The sequence below is a fragment of the Antechinus flavipes genome, chromosome 2 (genome assembly GCF_016432865.1).
Source record: "Antechinus flavipes isolate AdamAnt ecotype Samford, QLD, Australia chromosome 2, AdamAnt_v2, whole genome shotgun sequence".
In the NCBI taxonomy this organism is placed as follows: Eukaryota; Metazoa; Chordata; class Mammalia; order Dasyuromorphia; family Dasyuridae; genus Antechinus; species Antechinus flavipes.
The window spans coordinates 263,928,042-263,947,017 of record NC_067399.1 but is presented as its reverse complement, the minus strand read 5'-3'; the positions used below and the strand labels follow the sequence as shown (position 1 = coordinate 263,947,017).

At 36.2% G+C, this 18,976-nt stretch overlaps 1 protein-coding gene across 1 annotated transcript in view; it reads right to left on the bottom strand.

Moving 5' to 3' along the window:
• AVEN (apoptosis and caspase activation inhibitor) overlaps nucleotides 1–18,976 on the bottom strand; it is a 207,206-nt gene that overhangs the window by 11,174 nt on the left and 177,056 nt on the right. Inside the window, exon 4 of the mRNA XM_051973648.1 lies at nucleotides 582–652. Within this exon, the coding sequence (XP_051829608.1) occupies nucleotides 582–652 (71 nt within the window). The remainder of the gene's footprint in view (nucleotides 1–581; nucleotides 653–18,976) is intronic.

Genomic DNA, 18,976 nt, shown 5'->3' with positions numbered 1-18,976 from the left:
ATAGCATTTGGTGCTAACATTGTATTATAAGTCTCTTTATAGATACAGGCAAAACAAGAGATGGAGTGCATTTTAAGCTATTAAATTATTTCATCCAGGTATCACTTTAAAATATTATAGGAAAAAAGACATCAAAATATTTGGAAGAGGGGCCATTCACATTCATCAATCCAAACTTTTTTGAGATCAGATCTATCTTCTCAAATTACTCAAATAAAGGAAATCTTATGGCTTCAAGTACTTCTAAAAGGCATATATTTGCCTGAAATAGCAGGGTTAACGAAATAATCTATATTTTTTCATTTCTTGGGCAGAAGAATTGGCAATGGAATTGAGTCACTTGGGTTTAAATTCAAGCTCTGCCATTTATTAACTGTGTTCCTAGGCAAGTCACAATTATTATGAGCCTCAGTTTTCTTGTAACTGATATAATATTTGTATAATCTTATTGTGAAGAAAGTGGGCTGTATACCTTAAAGCATAAAATTAATATGAGTAATTATTTCCACATCATGAGTCAGATTAAGCAAGTATGTACCCTTAGGTACATTAACATTGTATGAAGAAAAATTCCAACCTACCTGTTTAGGAGATGAAGCTTCAGTATCCCATTCTTTTTCCTCTGCAAAACGAAACTGTGAGAAGGAGTCACCTGCAAACAAAACAAAGAATACAATTCCAATTAAGAAAGCCTAAGAAACACCTACTTCAATATGTTACTTTTTCCCCCTCTTTTCTCTCTAATGTAAAGTTCACATTTCAAAGAAGTCAAACTATGTGGAATTTAATTCAATTCAAATATGTGATTCACTACCAAAATTCATATTCCATAGCTCTTGTTTAAACTCCTGGAGAAAAATTTATGAGCATATAAAATGAAAATAAACAATGCAAGCATATCATTAAAATAACTGAAATAATTTCAGTAAAGCATTTACAAATAATAAAAGAACAAAAACAATGAACTGAAAGAGGGCAAGGAATAACAGTTCTATGATAAGAGGGAGGAGCGGATTCAATAAGAATTGGAGAGTTGGAAAGACAGGAAATTGTGAACAAAGTAGGAAATTTCTGAGTTTAAGATAGTGGAAGTGGTAATTTGAAAGAAGAGTGATTTTTAAGGTATGGCCTGGTGGTAACTCAAGTAGGATACCATCAAAGATTTATAGTGACTGAGAAGTCATGAGGTAAAGAGTGTTGGAATAATCAATGCAAAGAATTTTAAAGTCACTGAATGGCAGGGAACAAAGTAGAAAGGAGCCAAGGGCTAAAGTCATTAGAAAGGATATCTAGCAGTCAACAAATGACTAACAAGAGTGGGAAGCAACTGGTGGCAGAAAAAATAGACCAGAAATAGGAAACAAGAAATATGCTTCACATGGCCAAGAGGAAGTAGGAGATGGACAAACGATCATTGAAGACTGGAATATTAAGGGGAAACTCCAGACTTTAGTTTATTTGAGAAGTAAGGGGGGAAAATCAAACATATAAAAACTTATTTACACTAAATGGGGATAGTCCAAGGGAAGCCCAGGTCTGACTCCCAGTCTTCTGCTATTTTCAGGCCATCATGTTATCCTTCACATTTCTTTAGTCCCCCCTATCCCCAACCATGTCTACCACAATTACTGGCCAGCAGAGAACTGAGCATCCACTGTTCATAGTCAATAACTGATCCACCATAAAAGTCCAACTCCAAAACCTTATCACAGAACTGACCATAGATCTTAAAAGCTATGGCAATGAACTACAAAAGATCATCATGAGTTATATAATAATGGAAAAGGCCTTGAGACACTTTTGGCAAAGACTGGCCCTCTATCCAAGCACAAGCCTAATTAAATACGGAGAGATTCACTAACAACATGCTGGCTACTAAGTGATAAATTTCAAAATCATTCTCAATCTTGTGCAAACCATAGTAATTGAAGTAGAATAGTGGGGAAAGGGATGTGATGATAAGAATCACAGTTTTTGGAATGTCTATAACCAGTAAATAATTATGGTCTAAATGTTAACTCCTTTCTGAGTGAACACATTACTGAGTGAATTGAATTATGTCAATATTGGTACTTTCACTATAAATGTGACCAAAAGATATATAAGAAGTTGCAGGCAACTGGAAGAATGACTTAGAGGTTCTTTTTGAAAAGACAAATAAGAGAGCTGGCAGAGATGATTTGAGTGCTTCATCAAGAAAAAACATTTTATGGGGTATCGGGTCATCTTATTTTGCAACGTTCACAAGTATAAGCACGGCAACTACCATGACAATAATTTCAGCTTATATGTCAACATCAGATACAGAAGATAACATTAAAAAATCCTGCTAAGAAATCATAAGATCCTCTAAAATTAAAATAATACATTTTAATTTATATACTTCAATGCAAAAGTAAGCAAATGTTAAACTTTTTGATTCTATAAATTATTTGGGAAAATGTTCCATATATTTATGTAGAAAAAAAATTTTTTATGAAAAAAAGAGAAAGTTCAGTTAGTAGAGAGACACTAGAGCATTAGTGGAATTGTTCTAGGCAGGGAAACAAGTCTGAGAGATCAATTTAGCTTAGCTGTGAGGGTTCCTCTTCCCCTGTGGGTGGCCCCATCTTGCCAAGAAATCCAAGTTATGTGAGGGCCCCAAGGCCTGCCCTCTGTGGGGAAGGGGCAGAGGGAGGGACAGGCTCACCTTGCTATGTCAGAAATCTCAGTCATGTCCCTGACATTAAATTTTTCTTATGTATCTACTTATGGCCCATGCCATCTTTGAGGAACCTCTTTTGGTTCAGTCTACCAGTTCATTCTGTCTTGGAGTCTCTTTCCCCTTATCCATCCCTATGTCCCATGGAATCTCTCCTAACCCCTCTACACCCTATGTGTAAAGCACATTGAGTGCTCCATCTTCTCTCAGACCTACTTCTCCTCCTAATAGCTAACTAATCCTTTTAGGGCACTAAATTCCTTTTAGGAGTTAGCCTGTTAGCTAAGAACACATACTCCAGTCTCATGGGTTGTTTCCTTTTTTCTGGTTAATTGTAAGTTCCACTAGAAAACTTGTCTTTTCTATAATTAATTGTTAAAACCCCCTTCTTTACTATGTGATCTCCCACTCCATTTCATATTTAGCATTTCTTGCGTCTATTGTTCTTCATTTTGTCTGTAATCTCTTCTAAATAAACCTACCTTTTGCCAAAGAGAATGGCCCCAGTGAATTCTTCCCATTACCAGCAACATCTGATCCCTACATAATATCATTTGGTGCTACATCAGCCACATCAAAGGGAACAGACAGGCTTTTACAAATGATATTCTATATCAAATAACATTTTTATATTCAGAAACCTGACTAAAAGATACAAAAAAATCTGAACTCCAATTGTGCTTACAGGTTGTTTATTCTTTTTAAAAATATATTGAGTAAAGGAAAACGCAATATTAATAGTTTTTTCTTACCAATGGATATCCCATATATATGCTAAAATTCTTGAAATCCCTGTTCCTCACTTTTAGGCTTCAAAACCAGGAGCATAGTGGAATTTTCTTCACCACCGGGAGACCTCCTTACTATATAGCCTTCTCAACTTGGCACATCTGTCTACAAGGCCTGCCTCCTTTCTCCTATTGGTAAATTACTCCTGGGGCCTCAAGCCAGTCCTCAATCCTTTCCAGACATGGATTTCAAAATCAGGTCCCTCTCCTTGCCTCTTCATTTCCCTCCCTTTTTTCCATTCCCTTTTGTATATAACCTTTCTCCATTAGAATTTAAGTTCCTTGAGGGCAGAAGTTGTTTTCCCCTAAATATTTATTTATATTCCCAAGGATTTAGCATAGTGCTAAGCACTAAATAAGCATTTAATAAATCCTGATTTCCTATCTTCACAACAAAAGAGACTACTTTACTCAAAGTAAAAATGGGAAACAAATGTGTGCCAGAGGTTTTTGTACAGGTGAATGTCTAGAACAGAATCCTAATGAAGAAGGAAAACTATGAATGATAAGATATTTCAAATGCTTCCATTTTCATATAATACATAATCTATAGCAATCCTGGAAACATTGTAGTGCTCTAAATGAAATCTGCCACTCAAAGAGAGTTTGGCCAAACCACATTACTATGAATATTACTCACATGAAAAAAGGGGGGAAAGCCCATTTTCTTACTTATAATATCAAAATAATATACTTCTATCTTAGGGTTTTCCTGAGGTAAATGAGATGCAACTAAAGTACTTTGCAATCATGAGAATATCATATAAACATCTGTTGTCATTATTATTGTCTACATAATGCTTATTGTCCAAAATAAGATGTGAAATTGGATGGAAAATCTCTAAATCTGAAGGATAAAGCAGACCAAATTGCACTGAAAAAAAAAAAAATCACACACATAATTTTCAATGACTGAGTTTCTCAGTAAAATAAAAAAAATTATCTTTTTAACACTGCTATTCTTCTAATAGTGCTTTATGGGTAAAAATTAAATACCACAGCCTTCAATGAATTTAACTCAAGATGCTATGGAAAGGCAAAGGAGCAATGCATAGTGAAAATGGTTGCAGCATATTACTGAAGGGTGAGTGAAACTGTGTTCCCTTTAAAATTATCACTCTGAAACTGTGTTCCCTTTTGAGCTTAGCGTCTCAGGCCCTCCTGGGAAAGCATGTCTCCCCAGATAAATTAAGTGTCGTTATTCAATTAGAAATCAGAAATCTTGGTCAAAAAGCACCCCATTGATCTTTTGCAGATGCCAGACTCTTTTAAATTCCAATTGGAGATCTGGGCAAGATATTGATAATCATCTAGTCCAGGGGATTAGGACTTTGGCTTTCTTTTCAACCTGAAACCTGAGCCTCAAGATTACTTTTTAAAAGGCAATTTCTAAACTCATTCTTTGTGGAATATTCAAAGTAGGACCCTGCCCATTGAGAAGGCATTCTCTTCTCAGTGCCAGCTTCCATTTCTCTAATAGGACTTTGCCACTAAAAAAGTCAGTCTCTTAGCAAAACTGGTTTCCTGTCCAACAATAAACTTCCATTTTTGCCATTAATATTTCGGGATTCGTTAATTGTTTCATGAATAACCTGAGCCTCCAACCAAAAGGGGATTTCCACAACTCTCTGCGATGTCACTAACCTCATCATTACCAAGAAACTACACACAACAGCATAGAAGATATCAAAGACATACATAACTAGAAAAAGAGGGAAGCCTGTCATATAGAAAGAGCAAGTAGCAAAGACAGCCTACATGTTTTACTGGTATCCAAGTCATGTTAAGAAATCTAGAAGAAAAAAATAAAAAATAAAAAATAAATTAAAAAATTTTTAAAAAAATTAAAAAAAAAAAAAAAAAAAAAGAAATCTAGAAGAAAGCCCTCAGCATATTGGGTGGATCTCTTGTGGAATAATTATAGTTAGAATTACACTAAGTGAAAAAGCATGGTAGAATGTGATCTGCATCATTAGTGGGAAGACCCATTTCCATGAGATTATAGATCCATGGAAGTTTGAACTGAGATGAAAATTCAAACTTGCAAAGTATATAAACTACAAAAGCATTATTTGCAATCAATGTATCTTTTGTGATTTTTTTTTTAATAAAAAAAGTTTAGTATGGTGTTCCATTGAATAGCCAGCTCCAATGAAATGATTCAATTTCCACAAATTTTAGGAATTAAAATCCAAGTACTTAATAAAGTGAAATATACCAATATCAATATAAAATATAAGTCAGGATTCCTACTGCATCATAGTCAGAAAAGGCTGTCATAATAGCCTCCATATACACACTAACCCTGGTTAAAAGCTATGGCTCCATATTGTCAGATCCTTTTAACACAACAACTCTGCTTCCAGGGGGAAAACATATGAAAATAAGAAACAGATCTTGGATAGATTTGAAAATTTATACCCTTTGTATACTAGCAACAAAAATTGAATTGTTGCCCAGTGAAGCAACCTTCCTGAGTGAATGAATGGAAAAGGGACAATTTTCAAAAGAAGAACCATAGAAATAGCATTAAGGAAGAAACAATTTTTATTTTTGCAGAGGGAGTATTGTAGAATCATTTCATTCAACTTCAATTCTAGGTGTACCTGGACAACAGAAGAAAAAAATTAAGTTCATGCTGCCTGTTCTACCTTATTGCTAATAGTTTGATTATAGTAGTCATGGTCAACCTGTTCTTCATAAGATGAGTTCTAGCTCCTTGTCCTGACTCCCAAGGCAAAAAGATCACCATAAGAACAAAAATCCCCATTAAGCTCTGAGTTAATTACTCAGCTTAATTACAGTTGGTTACTCATTTACAAGCTCGATTTTTACAGTTCACCTTTATTATGGTCAGTATCCATCTTCCTTAAAGTCTCTGAAATCTGCCCTTGACCATGAAGGCTCAATCCTTGAGAAATCACAAAAGAACTTTGCTTGCACTGGAGGCCAAACAAAGATAAGAGCTGGGCTTTGATGGAGTTCTCCATGGGAAAAAGATAGGTATGTGGCACTGTTGCTCCAACTGTCACCAAAATGGCTACCAGATAAAAAGAATTTCTCCATCTCTCTCCAGACTTTTCTGTACCCATTCCTAAAGGATGCCATGATTTAAAGTGAGGAAAATCAAGATAGATGGCAAGTCCACTTGTCTTACACAAGATCAAGGTTAATCCAGAGGATATCTACAATTCAATCTACTAGATACCAAAGTTCCTTTCTACTACAAACGTCTAAAATTTGCAAAGGGAGTGTAGAATCATTGTGGAATCAAGGACAAAAAATGATTTCCTTTTTAGATACAAACAGCACCTAGTTTGACATTTCCCCCCCCCAAAAAAAAGTATTGTGGACATCCCATGATGCTTTGGCACCTTTTGGTTGTGCACAGGGGTGGATGACTAACTTGACCAAAAGAAAAAAAAAAAAAAAAGACTTAACTGAACCAAGAGAAGATGTAAACAAAAAATAGGAAAATCAATCTTCCTGCTCATTAAGAATCCCACCAGGTATGATGCCTCAAAGGTTCCAAAATATCAGATTTCCACATCAAGCACAGCATGACAGCAGGTACCCATCTTCCCAGAGCACCACATGGATTTAGATGGAAGAAATCAACGAATTACACCCATGGACTTTGATTGGCTACTGAATTAAAAATTGTATTCACAAGAATTTTCTATGCTTTGTGAGAGAATAATAACATTGCCATTCCAGAATTTGGAACTCTATCCATTTCTCTCAAAACTGTTGGTGAAAACAAGTGTTAAACCTGACAGTGCAGTAAATTATTTCAGTCCACTTGTTCTCAGGATAAGACAAGTATTAAATTCTTCCGCAATGTTCTATACTGAGATCAAAGTAATTAAGAAAAGGATCATGGACAAATTTACTTGTGAACAAGTGGGGAGTTCAAGGATGGAGACAGAAGCAGTCAGTTAAAAAAATCAGCAGACCTGATTGGTACATCAGAAAGTTACTGTAAGATCCTGAGGGAAAGGCTGACATCAATGCAAATTAAATGACCCACCATATGCAGTTAATTGATAAATTAACAAACATTTAATAAATGCAAAGTAAGTGATTATCCATACCCACTGTAGCCCAGGTTATTGCAAATTATTTCAAAAGGCTGTCCCTAAATTATTTAAAAATTCTCAAAGTAAAATCTATTTAAGTTATTTTAAAAGTATGCCAGTCAACAAAAATTGAGAAAGGGAAAATAACATCAAATCTTCAGAACCAAGACAGTGAATTAGGGACAGCAACCTATCTGAACTCTCCCAACATTCCCCTCCAAAAATTTACAATAACACTTTGAATCAAATTTTGGAGAAGAGAGCCAACAAAAAAGTCAAGGTAAGACATTTTTCCAGGCTAAGAAAACTTTAAAAGGTCAACAAAAGAAATCTGTACACCAGGATTGTCTGGTGCCCCCACACACAAAAATACCACTAGTAGTTTCAGGAGCTCTCAGTTCAGAGACAGCAATGGGGTCATATAATTAATACAAAAGAGACTATAGGGGGATTCTTTGCTGGCATTGGGTACAGCTGATGATGAATGGCAACTCTACTGATCACATGCAATTCTGGATCACAGTTCCAAGATGGAGAAGAGTGCTGATAAACCGATCACAAAGGAGCAGGAGTGCTGGCCACAGTACAAGGAGCACAAGAACTTGCACCTGCAGAAAACCAGGGGTTCTTCCTGAGTAAAGACCATAACCCAAAAAAGAATAGCAATGAATGTATCTCTTCCCGATTAACCCCACCTTGGAAACACCAAAAACTTGTAGATCATCAGAACTTTGAAAATAGGACAAAAAAAGCCTGAAGCTTGAGACAGATTTCCTCACACTTAGTGAGCACAGCCCAACTATAACACAAAGTATAAAATAAAATAAAAAAAATAGGCTAGAAAAATGAGAGGAGAAGGAAGAAGAGAAAGAGGAGAAGGAAGAAGAGGAAGAAAAAGAGGAGAAGGAGGGGGAGAGGAGAAGGAAGCGGAAAAAGAAAGAAGAACAACAACAACCATGTTGACAAGGATGACAACAACATTTTGACAGGAAAAGATTATTATGTGGCCAAAAAATACCAAGACAAAGTCAGAAAGGAACATAATGTGAAAACAGCTAAAAGCAAAGCCTCAAAAAATGCTAATTAGACCTAACATCTATAAGAATTCCAAAAAGAGAGAAGAGTGGTAGAAGAAAAATAGGGGGAAAAAAATGAGAGTGATGTAAGAAAGTTATGAAAATAGAATTAAGAGCTTTGTAAAAGAGGCAGAAAAAATAATGAAAAAAATAACTTTAAAAAACAGAACTGAGAGGGAGCTAGGTGGCCCAGGGGATAAGAGTACCAGCCCTGAAATCAGGAGGACTTGAGTTCAAATTTGGCCTCAGATACTTAACACTTCCTAGCTGTGTGACCCTGGGCAAGTCATTTAACCCCAATTGCCTCAACAACAACCACCACAAAATAATAATAATAATAAAACTGGCCAAATAGTAAAAACACAACAACTCACTGAAAATAACTTCTTAAAAAGCAAAATATCAATGAAGAAAATAATTCTTTAAAAGCCATAATTGGGCAAGTGGAAGCTAATGACTACATGAGATGTCAACAAAGTCAAAAGAATGAAAAAAGGAAGAAAATGTGAAATATCTCATCAGAAAAAAATAACTGACTTAGAAAATATATAAAAGAGAGATAATTTAAGAATTATCATACTATCTGAAAGTCATGATGAAAGAAAGAGCCCAGACATCATATTTCAAGAAATTTTCAAGGAAAACTCCTCTAATACTTAGATCCAGAAGGTAGAATAGAAACCAAAAGAGTTCCCAACGAGAAAAATCTCAGAGCTCCCACATCAAAGAGAAATATCTCAAAAGCAAGAAATAAACAATTCAAATATCATGGAGTCACAATTTAGGTCACACAAAACTCACTGGTTTCCATGTTAAAGGAGCAGATGACTTGGAAAAAGATATTCTAGAAGACAAAGGAGTTAGGATTAAAACCAAGAGTAACCTATCCAGAAAAATTAAGTATAATACTTTAATCAAATAGAGGCTTTCAAGCATTCCTGATGAAAAACCCAGAACTGAATAGAAAATCTGACATTCAAACATAAGACTCAAGAGAAGCATAAACAGGTAAATAAGAAATAGTCATGATAAAGACTCTTTAAACTTTTTACATTCCTATATAGGACAATGATATATGTAACTCTTAAAAACATTATCATTATTGGGACAATTAAAAGGAGTTTACAGAGATGGTATGGGTATGAGTTAATTATGATGGAATGATGTACAAAAAAAAAAGAAGAATTAAGGGATTAAAAAAAAAGAATGCACTGGAAGAATAGGAAACAGAATGGGGAAAATGTTTTAACATAAAAATGAAATGTGCAAGGAAAAGCTTTTACAATGGAGGAAATAAGAGAGTGGGCAATGCCTGAATCTTCTCATTAAAAGTAGTTTAAAGAGGGAAGAATATACATATTTGTGTATTTTTTTAAAAATGTAACTTACATATAAGATGAGAAAAGAAAAATAGGAAGGTGGGGATGGTAAAAGGAAGGTGAATTAAGAGAGGCAGTGGTTAGAAGCAAAATAGACTTTTGAGAAGGGACAAGATAAAAAGAAAGAAATGGAAGAAAATGAGATGGAGGGACATATACAATAATCATAACTGTGAATGGGAATGAGTTGAGTTCACCTATAAAATGGAAGTAGACAGCAGAACTGATTAGAAACCAGACTCAAACAACTCAGCAATATCACTATTAGATCTGTATCCCAAAGAGATCAAAAAAAAAAAAAAGAAAGAAAGAAAGAAAAGGGATCTATATGTGCAAAAATTTATAGCAGCTTGTTTTGAGATGGCAAAGAATTGGAAATTGAAGGGATATTCATCAATAGGGAATGGCTGAACAAGTTATGGCATATGATTGTGATGAAAAATTTGGTGAGATCTATGTAAACTGATGCAAAGTGAAATGAGGAGAATCTGGAAATCTGTGTGCCCAGTAACAGCACTGTTGTAATGATAATCAATTGTGATTTTTCTAATCAAGACCATAAATTAAAGACAATTAATTTATTAGACAATTAAAAAGTCATGATTAAAAAAAGTCATATACTTCTAGAGAGATAACTGATGAGCTCTGAGTGCAAATTGAAGTGTAATTTTCTCACTTAATTTTTTTTTGCTGTTTTTGAAATATGGCTAATATGTAAATATGTTTTACATGACTTCATGTGTGCAATTGATATGTTGCTTTCCTTTTTAGTGGGTGAGAAAGGCATGGTAGAGAGAGAGAATTTAAAAAGAAAAGAATGTTTAAAAAATAATAAATTAAAAACAAAACAAAAAAGTCGAACCAACTGTGAATAGAAGATACAACTCTAAGAAATTTAAGAATTGTGTCTCTACTATTGTAAACAAAACATTGTGTTGGATATTTGTGGAGAACAGGGAATTAGCAAAACTTCATTTTTTTGGAAAAAGCTCTATAGTAACTTCCAGTTTAAAAGTTCCTTGGAGACAAACAGAAAAACTTGTCCGGGGGGGGGGGGGGGGGGTCTATCTACTGAAAGCTGTTTGGACAAACTGTCCCAAGATTTTGTTTCTCTATCACAGAAGTCAGAAATCCAGGATCATCTCTCTATTGCAATGAAGCATGGAAAGAACCAGAGGGAAGGTGGGGGCCTGAAAATCCAAAAATTTAGTTATATGAGCAAATCACACAGAGATAATAATGGTATAGTTTTATATTAGAAATTTACTAATTCACTCTTTTTTAATGTTACATAATATTAGGCATAAGGACACAGAATTGAAAGCAATGCCACTAACAGAAATGGAAGGATAAGAAAAAGAAATTTATATTGTATGATTATCTTCCTGGTTTATATTTCCAGTTACCTTTAGATTTTTATTAGCACATTTTGAACTCTAAAATCCTTTCCGCTATAGTAATATTCACAAAATATAATTATTTCCCCTGTGCTGTAGTTTCAAATCCATACACATCAGCCACATGAAAAAAAAATGTATGGCCCATCTAACTTTTCTTCTCTCCTCTATCAGGTCGACCTCTAGAAACCAGGACTTATGAGAACAAAGAGTAATATCATCTGAGCAGACCTAAGACAAAATGAGAGGCAGAACAAGTTTTCTCTGGTGCCCTTATATCTTTCTTTTTGGTTTCCCCTCCACTCTTTGGGCACTTCAAATGTCAACCCTGCCCAAGTACACAGTGACTTTATTTAATCCCTTGTTACTGAAGATTTCTTCAGATCAGGATGAACAATAACAACAACCTTGGTAATATATTATTAATTGTCTAATATAAAAGCAATTAGACTTGTAAAACTATAATAACTTAAAGATTCTAGATTCCAAAAACGAATGAAAAAGCTTTCATTCAGATCACATGCAAATACCTTGCCAAAAGCTGGAGATACAGAGGGGAAAAAAACAAGATATTTATTGCTCTCAAAAAGCTCACATTCTATTTGGGGGTAGAGGGAACACACTTTCAACTGCCACTCTGATAAGAAAATCCTAAGTTTCAAAAAAGATAGAGTATATTCTTTAATGTTATATTCAATGATATATATCATATCCATACACTGCCAGGAATTTTGAGAGAAAAGTTTCTTTTCCAGGTCTTCAACAGCCAAGCTGCTTAGAAGACAAGGGGCAGAAACAGCCACCAAGATGATGACTGTTGGAGTTGGATTGGAGGCAGAGCAATCAGCAGTTTGGGAAAGATGTTGGGTTCCTTCTCCACAAAGGTTACTAACTGTTGCAGTGCATACAGCACTGGGACAGGAACCAGAAGAATGAGTTCAAATTTGGTCTAAGATACTTCCTAGCTGTGACTCCCAGCAGCTCACTCAGAACCAGAAGAATGAGTTCAAATTTGGTCTAAGATACTTCCTAGCTGTGACTCCCAGCAGCTCACTCAGAACCAGAAGAATGAGTTCAAATTTGGTCTAAGATACTTCCTAGCTGTGACTCCCAGCAGCTCACTCAGCCTCTGTCTGCATCAGTTACCCCAATTGTAAAATGGGGATCATGAGTCCCTCTTTTCCAGAGATGTTTTGTGGACATTTGTAAAGTGCTGAGCATGAGGCCTTACACACGGCAAGCACTCATTAAATGCTTGCTGCCTTTCTTTCTTCACCTAGAAAATGGCCATGGGTTGGACCAGAAGCAGGGCCTGCAGTCCAGAAGGTGCCACCATACCCAGGAGCTGTCTTCATCAGAGTCTGAGTGGAGTTCTTGGTCATGAAGCAGTAGTTTGCTACTTCTGGCTCCCTCAGATTGACCCATCAATGGCAGCTGTTCATCAACTGGTGGGTATCACTGGCCCTTTCTCCACAAGTTTCCTCCCTATTTACCTGTCCCTTCATCCTCCACCAGAGGAATTAGAAAGAAAACTCAACTGGAAATCAGTGGACCTTGCAAATATACACATACAAACACCAAACAAATATAACATTCACCTACTACAGAAAATGATGTCTCACAATAAGACATTTTTATGTTGGTGGTTTCTTTAAAAATCCAGAGTGAGTTTTACTCTCAGAATTCTTGTTATGGAAATTTATTTCCTTTTATTCCCTTTTATTCTTTGGTTAATCTTAACCTCACCTCACCTGACCAAAACCTGTCCCATGGGATATGAAAATTTACCTAAGAACCTTAGTCATTCCTTAGATAAGATGCCAGAGGAAAAATTACAACTGTCCCTAACTCCTTGGTAACATGGAAATAATCCTCCTAAATCAGTCTACTTGTGAATTTTGTAAATTTAATCTGTAACCTGACTTAGTTTGCATATAGAATCTGTTTCACAGAATTTTGTTTCCTCAGGAGATGTATGAGATTGTGACTGTCTAAATAAATCAGTTCAACTTTTATGACTTTGAAGGAAATATAGAATTATGGGTCTATCCTTTAATTTTTATGACCTAAGAGGAATGTAAATGATTACAAGATATAAATGAATAATTTCTCTACCTCTCTGACATAATTTTTCCTCTAAGAGGTATTGTCAGCATCCTAAAAATTGTTCATTTTCTCTAAGGCCTGAATCTATGCCTGAATATAATACACAAAGCCAAGGTTTTTTTCCATAATATTTGCATTGTGGTAAATATATATTTGGTAGCAGTTATCTACCACATGACCTCAGAAAAGAGATATTTCTCTTTTTTAAAAAATAACAAATGTTATCTATCACTAGGTAATTTCAAGTAGTTCTCAAATTCAAATGAAAGCCACTTTGATATGATTTGGATACTGTTATGGGTCAGAACTTGAAACAAGGTGCTAAGTCACTGGAATTGATAGAGACAATGCTTATGTACTTGGTTCACACCTTGGGAGCTCACACCTTTGGGAGAGTTCACACATAAGCTAGGAGCCTCAACTAGGATTCACTTTGGGAGATTCACAAGTCAGAAACCCATAAGCCCACTCTCTGGAAGGAGGAGCCAGATCATTCCATTTTCCACCTTTCTGCTGGCTGGAGGCTTTGGATTCAAAGAGAGCTGGAAGATGAAGCTGGGAGAGACAAAGGACTAGCAGCAAGAGCTCTGGGAACCAAGGAGAGAGATAGGCCTCTAAGAAAGCTAACAGGACTATTTTGAAGGAAATAATAAAGGATCTGGACTTTAACAGCTGGTTGCATTTGAGGTGATCATTACACAGAACTGAAACGAAGGCTGCTCCCAGAAGCCCCCAAAAAAACCCGCTCCCAGAGAACGATTATATTATAAAGAAGAGAGCATTATATTTTGGCACACTAATGTGGAACAGACACAATTCTGAGCCAGTGAAAAAGTCTCCTCAACCCAGAAATTAGGGTGAGAAATTAAGGAAACTTTGTTAAAGAGCTAAAATAGTATTTCAGCTAAAATGGGACAGATGTTTAGAAAATAGCCTTCTGTTTCTCTTCAAGGAAAATGTGTAGAGAGCATTATCAGAGTTATGAAAATCCAAGGTTTGATTATAATTTGGGAGCAGATCACTGAACTTTTAGAAACTATACAGTACACATCTCCTTGGTTCTCCAAGGAAAAAGAATTGGATCCAGACTAGTGGAAATTAGTAGGAGAGCAACTAGGTGAATACTACAATTCCAATCCAAACTCAATTTCCAAAAATATACTTTATACATACAATATATAAGTGTTAGAATAAAGAAAAAGAAGAGCAGGAGGGGAAGGTGCCAACTAAACTAGGTGAAAAGGATGAAGAATCAGATAAGAACTTACAGCAGGAGAAATTATATCATTCTCAATCCCCTGACCTCCCTCCCTCAATTAACCCTTCATAGGTGGAGGGAGAAGGAGAAGGGGGAGAGGCAGTAAAGCAATCAGCTCCTCCAATGAAGCAGCCTATGACAAGATTAGAAAAGGCATTGGTTAAGGTAAAAAATTAAGGACAGGATATATATGATTTTATAAATGCATACCCTGTAATTGAAGGGATTGACTCTTCAGGTCAAAAAAAGCAGAAGATACACTCCTTTTGATCTAGAAAAAATTAAGGATATGAAAAAGGATTGCACTCTTTATGGGGCTACATCATCTTATGTTAAGATGTTACTAATTATCTTATGAAATCCTAACCCCTAGTGATTGGAAATCCATAGCAAGGACATGTTTAGAATCTGGACAAAACTTGTTGTGGCTTTTGGAGTATCATGAATTATATAGGATTCAAGCCCAATGAAATAGGCAAATAAGAGTTAATGTACAAGTCACTTTTGACCAACTAGCAGGTGAAGGTCAATATGGAAAGGATCAGAACAGATTAATTACCTTACAACAGTTTATGAGCAGATTACACTGCTGCTATAAAAGCTTGGTGTACCCTTCCAGGAAAAGATCAAGGGGAAGCCTTCACAAAAATAGAGCAAGGTCCCAATGAACCTTTTGCTGATTTTGTGGGACATTTGCAGACAGCTGTCACAAGAACCAATGGAGAAAATGCAGTTACAAAAATAATGACCAGACATCTGGCTATGGAAAATGCTAATGAGATTTGCAAAAGAATTATATGGGGACTACACAAAGATGCTCCTTTAGAGCAGATCATAAGATGCTGTGCCATAGTGGGCACAAATATTTATTATACTCAGACTATGATGAACATGGGAAGACAGGGTCCCTCTTGGCAAGGGACTTCTAGAGAAACTCGCCAATGTTTTCAATGTGGAAAGATAGGACATGTGAGAGCCCAATGCAGATATAGAGAAAGAGTGAGAGGACGGGGGGGGGGGGGAGAAGACCCAAAGCCCTATGTCCAAAATGCAACAAAAGCTTCCACTGGGCCTCAGAACGTATATTGATCCAGGGAAATGAGAGGCAGAGCCCAGCTCCAAGATATCATACAAATGACAAGTGGGGCATGATGGCAGCTGAGTTTACAGCCAGAGAGTCTTTAGAAGGTCAGGACTCTGATCTGATCAGTCAGCCAAAAGCAATCTGATGGGAGAAAGGGATTACAATTGGGGAGAATACAGGCTTTTTAAACCAACAGGGCAAACAACTCCAATGTAATTACTAGATGATGAGGAGAGATTTAGAAAGTGGTAAACAGAAGGGACTATATAGGTTAACTGCTTGGGAAAGAGGGTTTGCTTGTATTTCTACAGACAGAGAAGGAATCAGATGGATGCCAATGAGCCGTATTCACTTTGTCCATCAGAGAGAGACAGAAAAAGAGAAAAATCTGGAAACAAAGGAGAAGACCTAAGAATAAAATCTGCAGGAATCATTGGATTCCTCAATACAAGATAAGACTGTTGTAGGACTTGAAAACCAGCAGGAATCATTGGATTCCTTGAGATGAAAAATTGTTGATGAGACTATTGCAGGACTTCAAAACTTGCAGGAATTATTAGATTTCTGGCACATGAACTAATGGACAATAGATTCCTTTTAGACTATTTTTAGGACTTATGGACATGTATAATTCCTCATGTTGATTCATGTTATTTGTTACATCACTTCTAGCCTGTGTTACATTGCTATGTGCTTATGTAATTTATGTAATTATGTGTAATACCTCCCATATTGATGGATTTATGTATACCTGCTTCAAGTGAGCCCCTTCAGAAACCTGCTAATCTGATTTTATTTCCCATTTCCTTTGATGTTTTCATCTCCCTTCCTGAGATGTCAGGGAAAGCGTGATCACCTCCTTTTAATAGTGTTTTCACATCTTTTTTGAGCAGTCAGGGAAGGCGAGATCACCTTCTTTTTTGGGATTCTCACCTCCTTGAGAAGTCAGGGAGGTCATGACCATCTATGTTCTAAATCAAAAGAAAGCAGATGTTATGGGCCAGAACTTGAAACAAGGTGCTAAGTCACTGGAATTGATAGAGACGATGCTTATGTACTTGGTCACACCTTTGGGAGAGTTCACACCTTTAAGAGAGTTCACACATTAGAGTTCACATATAAGCTAAGAGCCTCAACTAGGATTGACTTTGGGAGATTCACAAGTCAGAAACTCACAAGCCCACTTTCTGGGAGTAGGAATCAGATTCATTCCATTTTCCACCTTTGTGCTGGCTAGAGGTTTTGGATTCAGAGAGAGCTAGAGGCTGAAGCTGGAAGAGACAAAAGACTAGCAATAAGAGCTCTGGGAACCAAGGAGAGAGATAGGCCTCTAAGAAAGTTAACTGGGCTATTTTGAAGGAAATAATAAAAGATTTGGACTTTAACAGCTGGCTGCATTTGGGGTGATTATTACGCAAAACTGAAACGAAGGCTGCTCCCAGAAGCCCCCAAGAAACCTGCTCCCAGAGAACGATTACATTATAGAGAAGAGAACATTACAAGATATGTGTAGCATACCTATAGAGGAAAAAATATGAAACAGAACAAACAGGATTTTTTCCCAAATAGCCTGAGAAAAGATTTTGTTTTGTATGCATCTCTGAGTGTAATAGGAAACTAAGGACTTCTCAGAATAGTCACTTGATAATTCCAGACCCAATTTCAAAGGCCTGTTAATCATTAAGGTTCTGGGAAGGAAAACAAACGGCTTGCTCTTCTAGTAGAAATGTCTGAAGTGATCTCCTGGACCTTTACTTAACTACTTAGAGGAAAATCTAACTACTTAAAGGCCTGGAGATATTCTAAGAGGTCTATAAACTAGCTAATCTTTATTTGTTGACTGAGGAAGCCTGAGGTAAACTTAAGTCTCCTTAGTTATTCTAGCTTAATGGACTACTTATCTTTAAACAAATCTCCTTATTGTGGAGAATTATGTGGTTTCTTATAAAATTATTAACTAGGGTAGATTGAATTTATAACTTAGATTCAGCTTATCTGGGGAATTTGGAAAAATTAAATAGGGTGCTCATACTGCCTCAAGTAAACAGTTGTAAACCTTGTGAAACTGATCATCCTAAATCTATAAGCTTAGGAAAACACACCTGCAAACAGTAAAACTGACCACATGGGCCTGACCAGAATTTGGCAAATTTGTGCCACTAAGTGGGAAAATGAGAATTGATCGATAAAAGGAGGAGGGGTGTCATGTATTCTTGTGGCCACAACTATACAACTCACTTCAATCTCTGTGGAAATTAACCTCTCTCCACTGGTGGAACTCCAGTGGAAAGATGTTCTCTTCTTGCAAGATTTTAAACTAAACACTTCTATTCTTCACTTAAGATATCTCTGAGTATTTGTAAATTGGATTTGCCAGTACCACACACCTTTTGTACCAATTTAAATTTTTAAAGCTTATTAATTGCATTTATATTATGTTCTATATAGTGTGGCTGGGAAAGCATGAGAACATTTTACTTTATCCAAAACATATGCAAGCATGCCATCATGAAACTAGCATCAATACTAACTTCCCCAGGAAACCAAATTTAACCATGACCTTCCACAAGCCCTCACAACTGACATTATCAAAGATCCTGGTCAAGTTGATGAACACTGCATACAGATCTTTGTTCTAAGCATTTCTCCTGGAATTATTAGGCAGCAAACACCACGTCAACCATTCCTTGGGCCTTTCTGAAGCCACACAGGCTCTTAGATAGATAACTGTCTTCCAGGTGAAGGATTATTCTGTTAAGGAAGACTGTGGCTAGGATCTTCTCAGAAATGACTAAGAGAGAGACCTCTCTCACTCCTACCCTGTGAATGTCACAGAACCATCTATTTCCCTTTCATTTATAGAATATTATAGAATTATAGAATATTCATTTCATTCCTTTCATCCGTTCCCTGCTCATTTCATGGACAATAGAGGCATCTTTGATCTCCTAAGGGATAAAATCCTCTTTTAAATAACCTAGAATATTTCAGTTTTAGTGAATCCTCTACCTTGTAGATCTTTCCTAGGTTGAAAGGCACTTTGCCAAAGAAGAGGAGTCGGATGGCATTCAATACTTCTTCTTCAGTTGGAAGTTTGGCCCACATCTC